Source organism: Pogona vitticeps, chromosome 2 (genome assembly GCF_051106095.1).
Source record: "Pogona vitticeps strain Pit_001003342236 chromosome 2, PviZW2.1, whole genome shotgun sequence".
In the NCBI taxonomy this organism is placed as follows: domain Eukaryota; kingdom Metazoa; phylum Chordata; class Lepidosauria; order Squamata; family Agamidae; genus Pogona; species Pogona vitticeps.
Window position 1 is genome coordinate 3,094,914 of NC_135784.1, and position 15,087 is coordinate 3,110,000.

General features: G+C 46.5%; 1 protein-coding gene across 1 annotated transcript in view; it reads right to left on the reverse strand.

The window, feature by feature from the left end:
* Nucleotides 1-1,483: 1,483 nt before the first annotated feature.
* Nucleotides 1,484-15,087, reverse strand: part of LOC144587257 (uncharacterized) — a 31,507-nt gene continuing 17,903 nt past the window's right edge. Inside the window, exon 6 of the mRNA XM_078387277.1 lies at nt 1,484-2,736. Coding sequence (XP_078243403.1) covers nt 1,821-2,736 — 916 coding nt within the window. The 3' untranslated portion in view covers nt 1,484-1,820. The remainder of the gene's footprint in view (nt 2,737-15,087) is intronic.

The window sequence follows — 15,087 nt, forward strand, 5'->3', positions numbered from 1 at the left end:
TTTTACCTCCCTCATTTCCAAATCAACATTATCAGCACCATGGAAAACTGGAGTTAGTGGATCTTTTAACAACTGGTTTATTCACCTTTTAACGGGTTTGAGTACACAACTTCTGTTGGCCCAATATGACCCTCAACTTCTGATAAATATGTCCAACCTTAAGCTAATTATGACATGCAAAACGATGTCCTCAGTGTGAGCATAGCCCAAAACTCTCCCAGTTGGTGGGCTTCCTTACGGGTTTGCTGTGGCTGGCACATATAGTCCTGCAACAATAGCATCAATCCCATTCTCCTCCTTATGGCGTAGTCATGAGATCGCCTCTGAACATCCCTACTTCTTCCAGGGACCTGTCCCTTTTGGGAACACATATACAGTCCATTCTAGTGGTTTAACTCTCTCAAGCGTCTATTCCTTCACTCTTGTGGCTCTTAGGCTCTCTACATCCTCTCTGACTCTCAGGCTTATACAGTGGTGCCTCGCTTAATGACGATAATCCGTTCCAGGAAAATCACCGTTAAGCGAAAACATCGTAAAGTGAAAAAAAGCCAATTGAAACGCACTGAAACCCGTTCAATGAGTTCCAATGGGCTTAAAACTCACCATCCAGCAAAGATCCTCCATAGGTCAACCATGCCTGTACAGCGAGGAATCCGTCCCTAAACACAGCAGGGAGCCATTTTATTCACCCAGCGGCCATTTTGAAACTGCTGATCAGCTGTTCTAAAAACATCGTTTTGCGAAGAATCGGTTCCCAAAGCAGGGAACCGATCATTACAAAGCAAAATTTTCCCATTCAGACCATCATTTTGCTATCGCAATTGCAAAAAGATCGTCATTAAGCGGTTTTGTCATAATGCGGGGCAATCGTAAAATGAGGCACCACTGTACTTAGGTATAGGCTGACAGCTATTCCTCCACGGGTAGCTTCATCTGTTCTTTTTCATGGAACTACGGGTCCTCTAATTCCAGCGATCACCACCTGATTGGGATATACTCTCTCAGGTTCTATCCCATCTTTTCTGCCTCTTATTTTATCTCCTCTCCCCAGAATTCTATCTCTCTCCTCCTCCTCCATTGTCAAGAGACTTTCACTGATTGGTGGAGCTTTTCCCACTCTGTCTGCTTCAAACTTCTCACCTTCATTATCCTGTATCTTCAATTGAGACATTAAGGGTATAGGCCGATTCGAATCCTTCAGCTGTAGATGATGGAGCGGATGGCTCACTTCTGGGTCTTGCACCTCCTGCTCTTCCCCAGTGCAAAAGTGTTGTCCTAAAAATTCCTTTATAATGTATCTCAGGTGCATTAAAAGTGAAAGTATCATTAACAAACTACAGCTGGGGAAAAATTGTTTACCTTACACCCAGTTTATTTTCAGAACCCAACCACAGCAGAAATATTTCAGTGAGTTTTTTGCCTGTTTTTGTGATGAAACAGTAAACAATAGAATGCTAAAATTATGTGAAACAGAGACAACAGATAAAAATGGAGTATATTTTATGTTGCCACCTGAGTTGTGTTTAGCTGTAACTTTAACAAAGAAATACTACAAAATTGATGTGGAAACCTGTATTAAACAAATGAGAATAATAATATATTGTAAAATAGAAGTATTTACAAAACAATGTAAAAGGAGAAAATGAACTTTAAACCAGTTTATTTATTTTATTTTTATTTATTTATTTGATTTGCATCCCACCCATCTGGTCTATGTGACCATTCTAGGCGGCTAGTTCATTTCTAACAAGAAAAAAGATGCTTAGAGAACATTACTGTCTCTGAAGCTCTTTCCACATTCTATGCATTCATACAGTTTCTCACGTATGAGTTCTTAGATGTGAATTCAGGTGACTGCTCTTTCTGAAGCTCTTTCCACATTCCATGCATTCATATGGTTTCTCCTCTGTGTGAGTTATTTGATGTGAATTCAGGTGACTACTGGTTCTGAAGCTCTTTCCACATTCCATACATTCATACGGTTTCTCCCCTGTGTGAGTTCTTTGATGTGAATTCAGGTGACTGCTTTGAATGAAGCTCTTCCCACATTCCATGCATTGATATGGTTTATCCCCAGTGTGAATTCTTTCATGTGAATTCAGGTGACTGCTCTTTCTGAAGCTCTTCCCACATTCCATGCATTTATATGGTTTCTCCCCAGTGTGAGTGTGTTGATGGGAGCTAAAGCTACTGCTTTGACTGAAGCTCTTTCCACACTTCATACATTTATATGGTTTCTCCCCTGTGTGAGTTCTTTGATGTAAATTAAGACTACTGCAATGACTGAAGCTCTTTCCACATTCTATGCATTCATATGGTCTCTCTCCTGTGTGAGTTCTTTGATGTAAATTAAGACTACTGTACTGACTGAAGCTCTTTCCACATTCCATGCATTCATAAGGTCTCTCCCCTGTGTGAGTTCTTTGATGCGAATTAAGACTACTACTATGACTGAAGCTCTTTCCACATTCCAGGCATTCATAAGGTCTCTCCCCTGTGTGAGTTCTTTGATGTGAATTAAGACTACTGTTTTTACTGAAGCTCTTCCCACATTCCATACATTCGTATGGTTTCTCTCCTGTGTGGATTCTTTGATGCACACTTAGGTGATTGCTTTTACTGAAGCTCTTCCCACATTCCATGCATTCATGTGGTTTCTTTCCTGTGTGAATTTTTTGATGTGAACTAAGTTCAGTGTTTTGGATGAAGCTCTCTCCACACTGCATGCATGTATACTTTCCCCCCTCCATAATGGACCTTCCACGTGAAATACTATCGCAATTCACAGCTATGCTCTCTGTATGCTCCATACACAGATTAAATTTTTTCTCATAGCTGAACTCTATGTTTATTCAAACATGAAGCCCTTTTGAATGTATTTCAATGCTGATGGGCCACTTCCTCCTTTTTTTTTTCCCCTTGGAAGCTCTTTTTAAAGATGGTCAGGGGTTTAAAGACATCCGGGCCCTGAGAAGCTGAAGATGCAATTCCCCCTGTCCTTGGCTAGCTTCTTTTCTCCCTTGTTCCTCCTACTGGGTGTCTTGTTTTTTCTTTTCCTGCTTCACACTTTGTTTTCTTCATTGACAGAAAATATTGCTCCATATACCTCTGATTTTCCTGCTTGTTACCTGGTGGAGAAAAAAAAAAAGAGAAGATAGAGCATAGTACAGAAAGAATCACATTGGGGATCATGCCAAGGTATCTTCAACTGTCATAACTAAGGGAGGATCCCCATAGCTGCCTGAAGGTGAGCAGAAAGAGAGGGAAAAGATCCATTTCTTTCAACTGCACAGACAGATGGAAAGGCAGGAAGGTTACTAGCAGAGATGGGCAGGAACTGTGGTTTAGTGCAATTAAGCACATGAACCATGCAAGAAGGGGCACGCACAAAACACCTGCCAATCCATGGTTTGCACTCATCTCTAGTCAGGATCCATAACATTTTGATTGAAAAAATGATAAAACTGCTTCCTGTTTTTTCCTTTTCTTAATAAATGTAAAAAAACGGAAGAGCCTTCTGAGTTGCTTTGCTTTTCTAAAGCCAGCCAATATAGCTAGGGATGTGAAATGAGAAAGCATGGGAATTTCCTGAGTCCCTGCATCTAAACTAGAAAGCAGTTTGATATTAGCACGTTTTGTGTGGTCATATAAACAAAAATATGGGGATTCTTTAATAGGAATGGAAATGGGATGGAATATAGACCAAACCAGTTGTGATGGAACTATGGGAAACATGTAAAAACATCTCAGTTAACTCAGAACTGTGGGAGAAAGGAAGTCCCATCATGGCCTTACCTATGGGTAAGAGACTCATACGATTCTTAGTGATGTGTGCCAATTTAACAATTGCTTAAAACTATGAAATATATTATTTCCAGGTAAAATTGTGGTTGAAATATTAATAACTAACCTTCTTTAGTAAAAGTTTTGAAATTTTTGGATTGATAAGTCTACTTTTAAATGAAATAAAACCATATTATTGCAACTTTATAATTTTTTTCTATGTTATTCCATAGCAGAATATGCTAGCACCATGTGGTATAAACCAGAACATGCTAAGCAAGTGGATGTAGTTCTTAAGGAAACATGCACGTTTATTATTGGCTATCTGTCATGAGTTCAGCTGAAGATCCGAAACCTGAGGGATTAACTACAGCTGAGGAGAATGCTGAGCAATTAGAAGCACAGACAGCTGAATCACCACCAGATTCTCCTCCCCCAGTAGCCAGGGTGAGGGCTACACTTCGGCAAAGACTTATGATGCAAAGGTCAGAGGATAGCTTCAGTGCTGCCGACAGAAACATCAGGTCAGCTAGTCCTGAGTTTTAACAGGATGAAAGACTTCCAGCAGTTTAATGACTATTTTGCTATATAATCAGCTCCTATAAGGGTGGGAAAGTCATGGAAGCAACAAGTCAAACTCTGGCTCACATCCACGCTCCTGACAACCTTGAACCTTGTTCTCTGGACCCTTGGCTTTGGACTCTGACCCCGGACTACGTTGTGTGATTTGGCTTAGGACCCTGACCTCAGCTCATGGTTTGTGATTTGGCTTTGGCATTTTGGTATCGGCTCTGCATCCTCTGAACTTCTGTTATTGGACTGGCTTATCGGACTTTGCTGTTGAAACCCCCAGGAACGTGACACTATCTGATACCTATCCCAATGAAAAAGTGTATAATTTGGCTAGCATTATCTCTCCAGACGTATATTGAGCAGTGCTAGCAAATAATAAGGTACAGTGGTGCCTCAACTTACAAACATAATCCATTCTGGAAGGTAGTTGTAACTCAAAACGTCATTAAGTTGAAGCACCATTTCCCATTGAAATGCACTGAAACACGATTAATCTGTTCTGGCCGAAGGGGGGGGGGGGAAAGCAAGCCAAGCGTGCAAGACCCAACGGAAATGGGGGGATAAAAAACTCCAAAAAGCAAGCAAACACCCCAAGACCCATCACACCACAGAAACATAACCCCCCAGCCCAAAACCACGCTGCAAAACCCACCCAGAACATTTTTTTTAAAGCATAAAGCAGAACCTTACCTTACCAGAGAGCCGAAAGCCTCCTCCGATTGCATTCATTCTAACTGCTGGAGCGAAAGAGCTACAAAGAAGCAGCCTCTTCACCTACCTATGGTTAGCAATTTGAATTCTCCACCTTTTATCCCTGCCTTTTTCTGTTCGTAACTGGAAGCTCCAGCCACAAGTCGAAGCAAAATTTTACAGCCGGAGCTGGTCAGAACTCGAAATGGTCATAAGCTGGGATGTCTGTAAGTCAAGGCACCACTATATCTGAGCCCCAAACCAATCCACTTCATGGTTACCAGCTTCCTAAATAACAGCTAAAACCAAGGAAAAGTTTTCTGTGCACATTTCAGGCTCCAGATATTAAAATAGAACCTATGGAGAATAAAAAGAATACAGTGGTACCTCGCTTAATGAGCGACCCATTTAACGATGAATCTGCATAGCGATGGAGTTTTTGTGATCGCATTGCGATGTTTTAAATGGGGGAAATTGCTTTTTGATGATCGTGGGGAAGCGCTTCCCCATGATCATCCAAAAGCCCCCCCGAAAGAGAGCCTTGGACCTGCAAGAGAGAGAGAGAGAGAGAGGGGTTTGCGAAGCTGGCTTCCCCGCCATCTTTGCAAACACCCGCCCATCAGCTGTGCTTCAGGCTGGCTGAGCCAGCCCGAAGCACAGCTGATGGGCGGGTGTTTGCAAAGATGGCGGGGAAGCCAGCTTCACACATGCTCTCTCTCTCTCTCCCCCCTCGCAACTCCAGCCTGGGCAGGGAGACTCAGTCACCCTGGCCGTGGTGGCGCAGTGCCTCAGTCTCCTTGCTCTGGCTGGACCTGCAAGGGGAGAGAGAGAGACAGAGCGCCGGGTTTGCGAAGCTGGCTTCCCTGCGATCTTTGCCAGCCCGAAGCACAGCTGATGGGCGGGTGTTTGCAAAGATCGCGGGGAAGCCAGCTTCTCTCTCTCTTTCTCCCCCCCCCTTTGCAACTCCAGCCTGGGCAGGGAAACTCAGTCACCCTGGCTGTGGTGGTGCGGTGCCTCAGTCTCCTTGCCCAGGCTGGACCTGCAAGGGGTGGAGAGAGAGAGAGCGCAGAAGCACAGCTGATTGATGGTTCCAAAATGGCCACCCGCTGTGTTGCCTCGCTTTAGAGGAACCGAACATGGCGGTGGGATCGAGGATTTTCGCTTAAAGGTGAGTTTTTTCCCCCATAGGAATGCATTAAATATGTTTTAATGCATTCCTATGGGGTTTTTTGCCCCGCATAGCGACGAATCCGTATAGCGATGATTTTTTCGGAATGGATTATTGGCGCTATGCAGGGCACCACTGTACACCTTGCCGAATGGATGAATGCTGGGTTCCTACCAGGACAAAACTCTAGCTGGACTATCTGGAAGTCACCGAATATGCTTCAAAGCAAAGTAGAGAGATCATGTTTCCTGGGACTGTGGTGAAATTCATTCAATGCAGCACTTCTGTGCATGCAACTTATGCCTCCCATGTGTACAAAAGACCTAGGAAACGGCTGATATAATGCAATCGAAATAGCCCACATTTGGTCACAAATAGTCTAATTACTGTATTTTTCCATGTATAAAATGACACAAATAACACTTTTCCCTAAAAATCATTCAAGGAAAATTTTAGGGTTGCTTTATACACAGAAGGAGGCAGAGGAGTTGCCGCGCTGGGCCACCCTTCGTGGCTGCCCATTGACTGCTCCACTACCTCTGGCAACAGTCAAAATTGGGGGTCGTCTTATACATTGAGGGGGGTTGTATACATAAAAATATAGTATATTAACATTTTAATTTTTCTAAACTATATCTTGCATTCACACATAACTTGTGCAATGCTTTGATTTGGATAAAAAGGTTGCTAAAGTTTTGGAGAGTTCAGTTTGTTGGGCAGTTTCTTAGTCTCCCGTTCTTAGATGTCATGGTCCTACGCAAAACTGACCTCTGACTGGGACACAAGGTCTACAGAAAACCCACCCACACAGACTGGTACCTACACAAAAACTCCAACCACCACCCACAGCAAAAAAGAGGCATAATCAAAATACTGTTAGACCGTGCAAATTGGAACGGTGAAGCTCAGTTTCTCAGCACTGAACTCAACCATCTGAATTGGGACCTACAGGCAAATGGCTACTCCAAAAATGAAATCACAAGAGCCATCAAACCTAAAAAGCAACACAAAACTGAAGAAGAAAAAGAGCCACCCTTAAATAAAGTATTTCTGCCATACATCAAAGGGGTCACGGACCGCATGGGGAAACTTTTGAAAAAACACAACCTACAAACAGTATTTAAGCCCACCACAAATGTTACAGTCAGCAAAGGACAGAAGGGACCCCCTCACCACTGCAGGAGTATACCGGACACCTTGCAGTTGTGGCCAGGTATATAATGGAACCACAAAACAAAGCATCCACACCAGAATCAAAGAACATGAGAGACACTGCAGACTAAAACAACCAGAAAACTCTGCAGTAGCTGAACATGCCCTAAAACAAGCTGGACATGAAATTCTATTTCAAAATACAGTGATGCCTCGCTTAGCGATCGCTCCATTGAGCGATGAAATCGCTTAGCGACTGAGTTTTTGTGATTGCAAAAGCGATCAGTTTGCGATGATCACTATGGGGTTTTTCGCTTTGCTATGATCGCGGGGAAGCGATCATGGCAAAGTGACCCTTTTTTAACAGCTGATTGGCGGTTTCAAAATGGCCACCAGGAAAACAAAATGGCCGCCCGCTGTGTTTCCTCGCTTTAGAGGCACCGAAAATGGCCACCCCTATGGAGGATCTTCGCCGGACGGTGAGTTTTTAGCCCATAGGAACGCATTAATCACATTTTAATGCGTTTCTATGGGCTTTTAAATATCACTTAGCGATGAAATCGCTTAGCAATGTTTTTCCTGGAACGGATTAACGTCGCTAAGCGGGGCACTACTGTACTGAAATAATGGACAGCACCAGCAATCATTATGTCAGACTGCACAGGGAAGTCACTGAAATCCAGAAGCACCAGCAGAACGTCTACAAAAAAGAGGAAAGTTTGAAACTCAACAAAACTTGCCTCCCAGCTCTGAAAAACACAGCATGCAAAAGGTCAACAATCTCTACCCAGCCACAAGGACCGGGGATCACTACACACAAAAGACCAGCTAATAACACCCATCAATCACAGTGACAGATAATCTCTCCTCCTTATCACAACAATACACCCGCAAGACACACTAATCTGTCATGAGTGCTTCCGAAGATCTGGACCCAGAAGGGTTAACTGTGGCTGAGGAGAATGTGGAGAGATCGGAAACAGCTGAGCAGCCTCCAGGTTCTCCCTCCACAGCAGACAGGCTTCGGGGCAGGCTTCGGAAAAGACTCAGGGCAAGAAGAGCAGAGGATCGCTCTAAGGCTTTCCACAGGGACCTGCGTTCACCTAGCCCTGAGTACTAGCAGAATAGAGAGCTTTCCAACAGCTCAAGGAGCTGCTTTAGGATAAAACAAGCTGCAGCGAAGCCAGAAACTTTGTGGAAGCAAGGAGTCAACATCTTGGCTGGCATCCACGTCTCTTGTTCCTGAACTCTGGACCTTGACCCTGGGCCTGCGCTGGTATTGAACTTTGGACCTTGGCCCTGGACTACGTACTCTGGACTCTGGACTCTGACTGTGTATCTGACCCTGGACTTTGACTTTGGACTGCACTCTGTAAGTTTGTTTCGGAATTCTGGTTTGCATTCTTGGTATCTCTGACCTTGGACTGGTTTATCGGACTTCGGCTATTGTAACCCCCGGGAACGTGACATAATCACCCATTTCTTGAAAAGGACAAAAGCCTATCTTACAGCCATAAATACTCAACTCCCAAGCAAACTGCACCAGAGCACAGACAGAGTTCTCATTCACGTCCTCTGAAGATGCCGGCCACAGAGATTGGCGAAACATTAGGAAGAACAACCTTCGGAATATGGCCAAAGAGCACGAAAAACCCACAACAACTAGTTTCTTAGTCCTTTTTCTATTTGTACACTTGAATCTCTTCCCCCTCCCCTCCATGGCTGTGCAAACCCTGCTCTTCCAGATGGGCACATCTCTGCGCTTCTTCCTCCTTTAGTCTCTCCCCTATCCTGCCTTGCAAGGCCATCAGAGGAGGATGGTCCGGCCAAGGTCTTCCTGGCTTGGGAACCAAGGATGAGTCCCTGGGGGTCTCTCGTAGGACATCACAACTGAAGAGCCCATGTTGAGCTGCTGAAGGATCACTTCTCTTTTTAAACTGGAAGAAACTGCACCATGGGAATAATAACTCCATTTATTATATAGCAGAAGCTCATGCTGAAGAATTATGAGAATGTGTTTCTCTCCAACTTCAGTGTTTTTTAAGGAGGTGACTCCCCTATTGTATTAAGAGCTAACAATAAACCTACAAATTATAGACCTCTTTCCATGCTCCTCTTTCCTTTCATATCAAAAAAGACTCTCTGAAAGCGAACCTCCCTTTCTCCCCACTGATGTTGTCCCTCAATCCTGGAAACAGGCTTTTCTCCCCTCGCTGACTTTGGCATTTCCTCAAAACCAAACAAACAGAAAAAGTGCCTCAGTGTGCCCTTCTTCCTTTCCACTCCACCCCAGACCTTCGAAAGCCAAAGGCAGCAGAGGCATCCTAGCTCAGAGATTCTAGCAGCAACAGGACAAGTAAGCATCTCGTGGCCTCTGCTGAACCTTGTGACAAGAAGCCCGCTCCATCTTCTCCGGTCTAAGCACTAGGCCATCCTGCCCTCTGGCTCTTCTGTGACTGATGGGAGTGGGTAGGTAGGTGCACCTCTTTTTCTGCTGAGCACTCTTCAGAGGCAGAAACATCAGTCTAGTTGGAGCAGGATGAGACCCTCAGTTCATTCTTTCCCACCTTCTTTCTTTCCTCATGCATAACTTCTAGGCCAGTGATGGTGAGCCTTTTTGAGCCCGAGTGCCCAAACAGCAACACAAAATCAACTTAATTATTTTGAAGTGCCAATACTGCAATTAATACCCAAATGCTGAGGTTTAAGTTTAGGAAAAACAACTGCTCCTGCACTGCAAGGGTTAAATGCTCCCCCACAATTTTCCTTAACAAATAAATACTTTCTGATCCTCCAATCCCCCATTTGGCTAGACTGGTAATGGTCGCCATTGCACCCCTCCACTGGACCACTGCACCAGCAGAGGGGAGTGCCAAAATCTGGGATCGGAGGATGGGTAAGTAATTTTCTATGGTGACTTATGGCTCATGTGCCCACAGAGAGGGCTCTGCATGCCAGCTGTGGCACGCGTGCCATAGGTTTGCCATCACTCTGCTAGGCCATCCAGCCTGCCCAAAGCAACCACCATTTCTTACTTTCCTTCTCCCATCCTTGCCTTTTCAGGAGGGGAGAGACAAAGCAAGCCAAAGCAAGAGGAAGAGAACGGGCAATGCCTCACTCATCTCTGCACCCTCTCTCTCCCTCAACATGTGCCGTGGAAGTTCTTAGTAACCCTAAGCACTGTACAGGCAAAAGAAAGGGGAAAAAACCCCAGCCACATCTTTTAAGCCAGTCAACATATTTAGCAGTTACAAATCTACTGAAGGAATGTCGGGCAAACTATTTATTTATTTATTTATTTATTTATTTATTTATTTATTTGATTTTTATCCCGCCTATTTGGACCAACGCTCCACTCTAGGCAGCTTCCAATATAAAATCAGAAAGTAAAAACAATATCAAATACATAATAATAGTAAAGGAAAATCAAGGATTGGCTGGAGTGAAGGCCTGGATAAACAACCATGTTTTTGATTGGGTTTTAAAGATGCCCAGTGTAGGGGCCGCGCAAATCTCTGGAGGGAGATTGTTCCAGAGGCGAGGAGCCACGGCCGAGAAGGCCCGGTTTCGTGTCTTCTCCTTCCAGGCCTCTCTCGGTGTCAGGCTCCTCAGCCTCACCTCCTGGCTCGCGTGGGTGATCTGGGTAGACCTTGGTGGAAGCAGGCGTTCTGCCAAATATCGAGGTCCTAAGCCATTTAGGGCCTTATAAGTAAGCATTAAAACTTTGAAGTTGACGCGGAAACAGATGGGCAGCCAATGCAGTGCGGCCAGCGTTGGAGAGATGTGTTGGAATTTTCTCACTCCGGTAAGGAGTCTGGCTGCCGCATTCTGCACCACCTGAAGTCTCTGCATCAGCCTCAAAGGCAGCCCCATGTAGAGCGCGTTACCGTGGTCTAATCTTGAGATTACGAGCGCATGCACCAAGGTAGTGAGCGCCCCCGTCTCGAGATAGGGTCACAGCCGGGCAATCCGCCAGAGATGAAAAAAGGCGGTGCGGACTACCGACATCACCTGGGTCTCCATGGTTAGCGTCGGGTCCAGATGTATGCCCAGGCTGTGAACTCTGCTCTTTGCGGCCAAGGTGACCCCCCCCCCCCCCAAATGTGATAGAGTCACCTAAGCCAACCACCACGGGGGCACCCAACCTCAGTACTTCTGTCTTATCCGGGTTCAGCCTCACCCCGTTCTTCTGCATCCATTGCAGTACGGCCCCCAGGCAGCGCTGGAGTGACAGGACAGCATCACCTGCAGTTGGTGAAAAGGAGATGCAGAGCTGGGTGTCATCAGCATATTGATGACACGAAGCCCCACATCCCCCGATGACCCCAGCTAGCGGCCTGATATAGATGTTAAACAGCATTGGGGAAATGATCGACCCCTGTGGAACCCCACAATTGAGACTCCACGGGGCAGAGACACTCTCCCCAAGCTGTACTCTCTGGGGACGGTCCCCCAAGAAGGAACAGAGCCAGGCAAGTGCCGAGCCCCCAATTCCCAACTCAGAGAGCCTCCCCAGGAGGATACTGTGGTCAACGGTATCGATGGCCACCAAAATGTCGAGGAGGACCAGCAGAGAGATTTTGCCCGTCGGCCTCCCTCAGCAGGTCTTCGTACAGGGCAACCAATGCTGTCTCTGTACCGTGGCGCGGCCTGAAGCCCGACTGAAACAGATCCAGGGCATCTGATTCATCCAGGTATGCCTGAAGCTGATTGGCCACCACCCTCTCGACCACTTTGCTCATGAAAGAAACGTTGGCGAAGGGCCTATAATTGCCAATTTTGTCCACCGCCAAACTAGGTTTCTTTCTTATGGGCCTAATGAGTGTCTCCTTGAGGGCAGATGGAAATCTGCCCTCCAGGAAAGACCCATTAAATTATTACCGTGGCCCATTCTGTTGTTGTCGGCCTGGCTGCTTTGATTAGCCAGGCCGGTCAAGGGAGGAGGAGGAGGCTCGACAGTGATCAAGCACCCTGGCCACAGTATCAGGTGTTACAGGCTGAAAGGAATCAAAAGTCACCGGGAAAGATGGAGCGCTGGACATCTCTGCTCGACTCACTGTATTTAAAAAAGGAGAGAGCTCCCGGCGGATGGCCTCCACTTTCGTTTTTAAAAAGGCTGAAAACTGGTCAGGTGAAAATATAGGGGGAGGCCTATCATCTGAACCAGTTCTGGATAGGTCGCAAACTATGCGGAATAATTCCGCCTGCTGATTGGACACTTCGCTTATCTGGTTAGTGAAGAATGATCTACATGCAGCCTTTACCTTAGTTAGGTAAAGGTTAGTTGCGACCCTAACAGCTATCCAATTATAATCCATCGAGTTCTTCCTCCATTTACGCTTTAGCCTTCGCCTGTATCGCTTCATCGCTTGGAGCTCCTGGTTAAACCAGGGCGCAGGCGGAGCTCTGAGCTGGAGAGGGTGCTTAGATGCGATCATGTCTATAGCCCTGGTGGCAGCAGTGGACCAGCTGTCAACCAGGCCCTCAACAGGAGCACCAGCCAGGTCAGCCGAGACACCTCTCATGGCCTCATGGAATCCAACAGGATCCAGTAACCTTCGAGGGCGGATCATAGAAATAGGTCTCTGCTCCCCGTGAGGTGGGAGTGCCACTGAGAGGTTACATTTTATTAGGTGATGATCTGACCGACACGAGGTCAGTCACCACCAGACTACACTCACTCCTATTGGTGGAAAAAAAACAGGTCCAGCGTAAGGCCACCTATGTGGGTGGGGCCGATAAGATGTTGGGACATGTTCAAGGAAGCCATGGTTTCCAAGAACTCAAGAGCTGGCCCTGTAGTCTCTGCCCCCGCATGCATGTTGAAGTCACCCAAGACCAGAAGCCTCGGGGACCCCAACAGTGCCGCAGAGACAAAGTCGGCCAGCTCCAGTAGGGAAGTGGCTGGGTCACGGGAAGCGCGATAACCCAGCAAAATCCCAATACCATCCCTAGCCCCTACCAACACGTGGAGTGCCTCTAGACCTGGCTTTACCACCAAGGAGCACCTAGTAACCTCTAAGTTGGATTTGTAAACAATGGCTACTCCCCCCGCCCCTCCAGTCTACCCTGGTGCTGGACTGCATAACCGGGCGGGCAGATGAGAGCCAGGGGAGGGCCACCCTCCCCATTGATCCACATCTTGGTTATGCATGCCAGGTCTGCATCCTCTTCCAGGATAAGATCGTAAATCACCTGGAATTTATTGGATACAGACCTGGCATTCAACAGCACCAGCTTTAGAGTGGAGGGCTGGCTGGACTGACTACCTTGATATTGGGGGTTGGTCACAGTCTCAGAACAATGAACAGCCTGCAAACATCTGTTCATCGTTCTTCTAGCACAAGTAGGGACTGTGCCAATGCCATATCTTCCTCTACCCATGATCACGGGGATGTTAAAAGGCCCCTCACTGGGCGGGCAGGCCTTCCACTCCATATCCAATAAAGAAAGGAAAAGAAAAAAGAAAAATCAATCAATTACAGTAAATTAACTAGGCAACCAAACTTAACAAAAAATACATACATATATCAAATATGTACAGTGGTGCCCCGCATAGCGAGGTTAATCCATTCCGGATTAACCTTCACTATGCGAAAACATCGCTGTACGGGGCAGGAAAAGCCTATTGGAACGCATTAAACTTAGTTTAATGCGTTCCAATAGGCGCCAAAACTTACCCCTCCAGCGATGTTTTCGCTGGTCCGGCGGCCATTTTGGAGCCGCCGAACAGCTGTTCAGCGGCTCCAAAATGGCCGCCGGATGACCCGAAATGGCCCCCTGTCAGTGTTTTCGCGCCCTCCCCTTGCTTACCGAGGTTGCGAAAACGCTGCGGGGGGGCATTTCGGGTCGTCCGCGGCCATTTTGGAGCCGCCGAACAGCTGTTCGGTGGCTCCAAAATGGCCGCCGGACGCCCCAATCGTCGCAAAGCGAGTGCGGCGATTGGGGCAGCTCTGTATAGCGATCCCCAAAAAGGGATCGCTATACGGATTCTTCGTTATACGGTGCACTCTTTAAGCGAGGCACCACTGTACTATTAACAGAAAATACAAAAAAGAACAATAAAAATGCCAAATAATAGGCCACATGTGTATACACTAAGAATAAATTTTTGAAAACCACGTGCTAAAACCCCACATATAGTCCTGGTCCTCGCTCCTCCTCCACACAACCTTGACCATTCAGCAATGTCAATTTAGGTGTTGTTTTAGGTGTCGTAAGAGCTGATGCTAAAGATGGAGTAGTAATATTACTCATGGAGGTAAACAAAAAGGTTTTAGTCATGAGCTCTAAGGTAGACCAAGTTGTTTCAATCGCTGGCCCTTCCCGCCCCGTATGCGGGGGCAGAGCGTCTTTGCAGATGGTCCGAAAGGGAGGAAGGGAGCGAGCCAGTTCTAAGAAGGATCCCGTCCCCTGAAGATCCAACATGGTGACCAGCCAGCCAGGGAACGGGACAAACAAGGCACTCTTACTCTCTCTCATTGTCATCCTGAGTTCCCCCTTACAGCCTTGCATACCAGCGTACCAAAAAGTTAAAGGTCTTCGCCACAGACAGGCAGAAAAGGTTCAGCCTCCCCAGGCGCAGATATCAGTTTCAGGCATGCTAGCTGAGTTGGCTTCTGGGGGGAGAGGGGAGGGAGCGCAAGCCTCGAACCTCAGATCCTTTCCTTCCAAAGAACTCATCCAGAGACCAGCTGGAGGGGGAGGGAGGAAGGGACGTA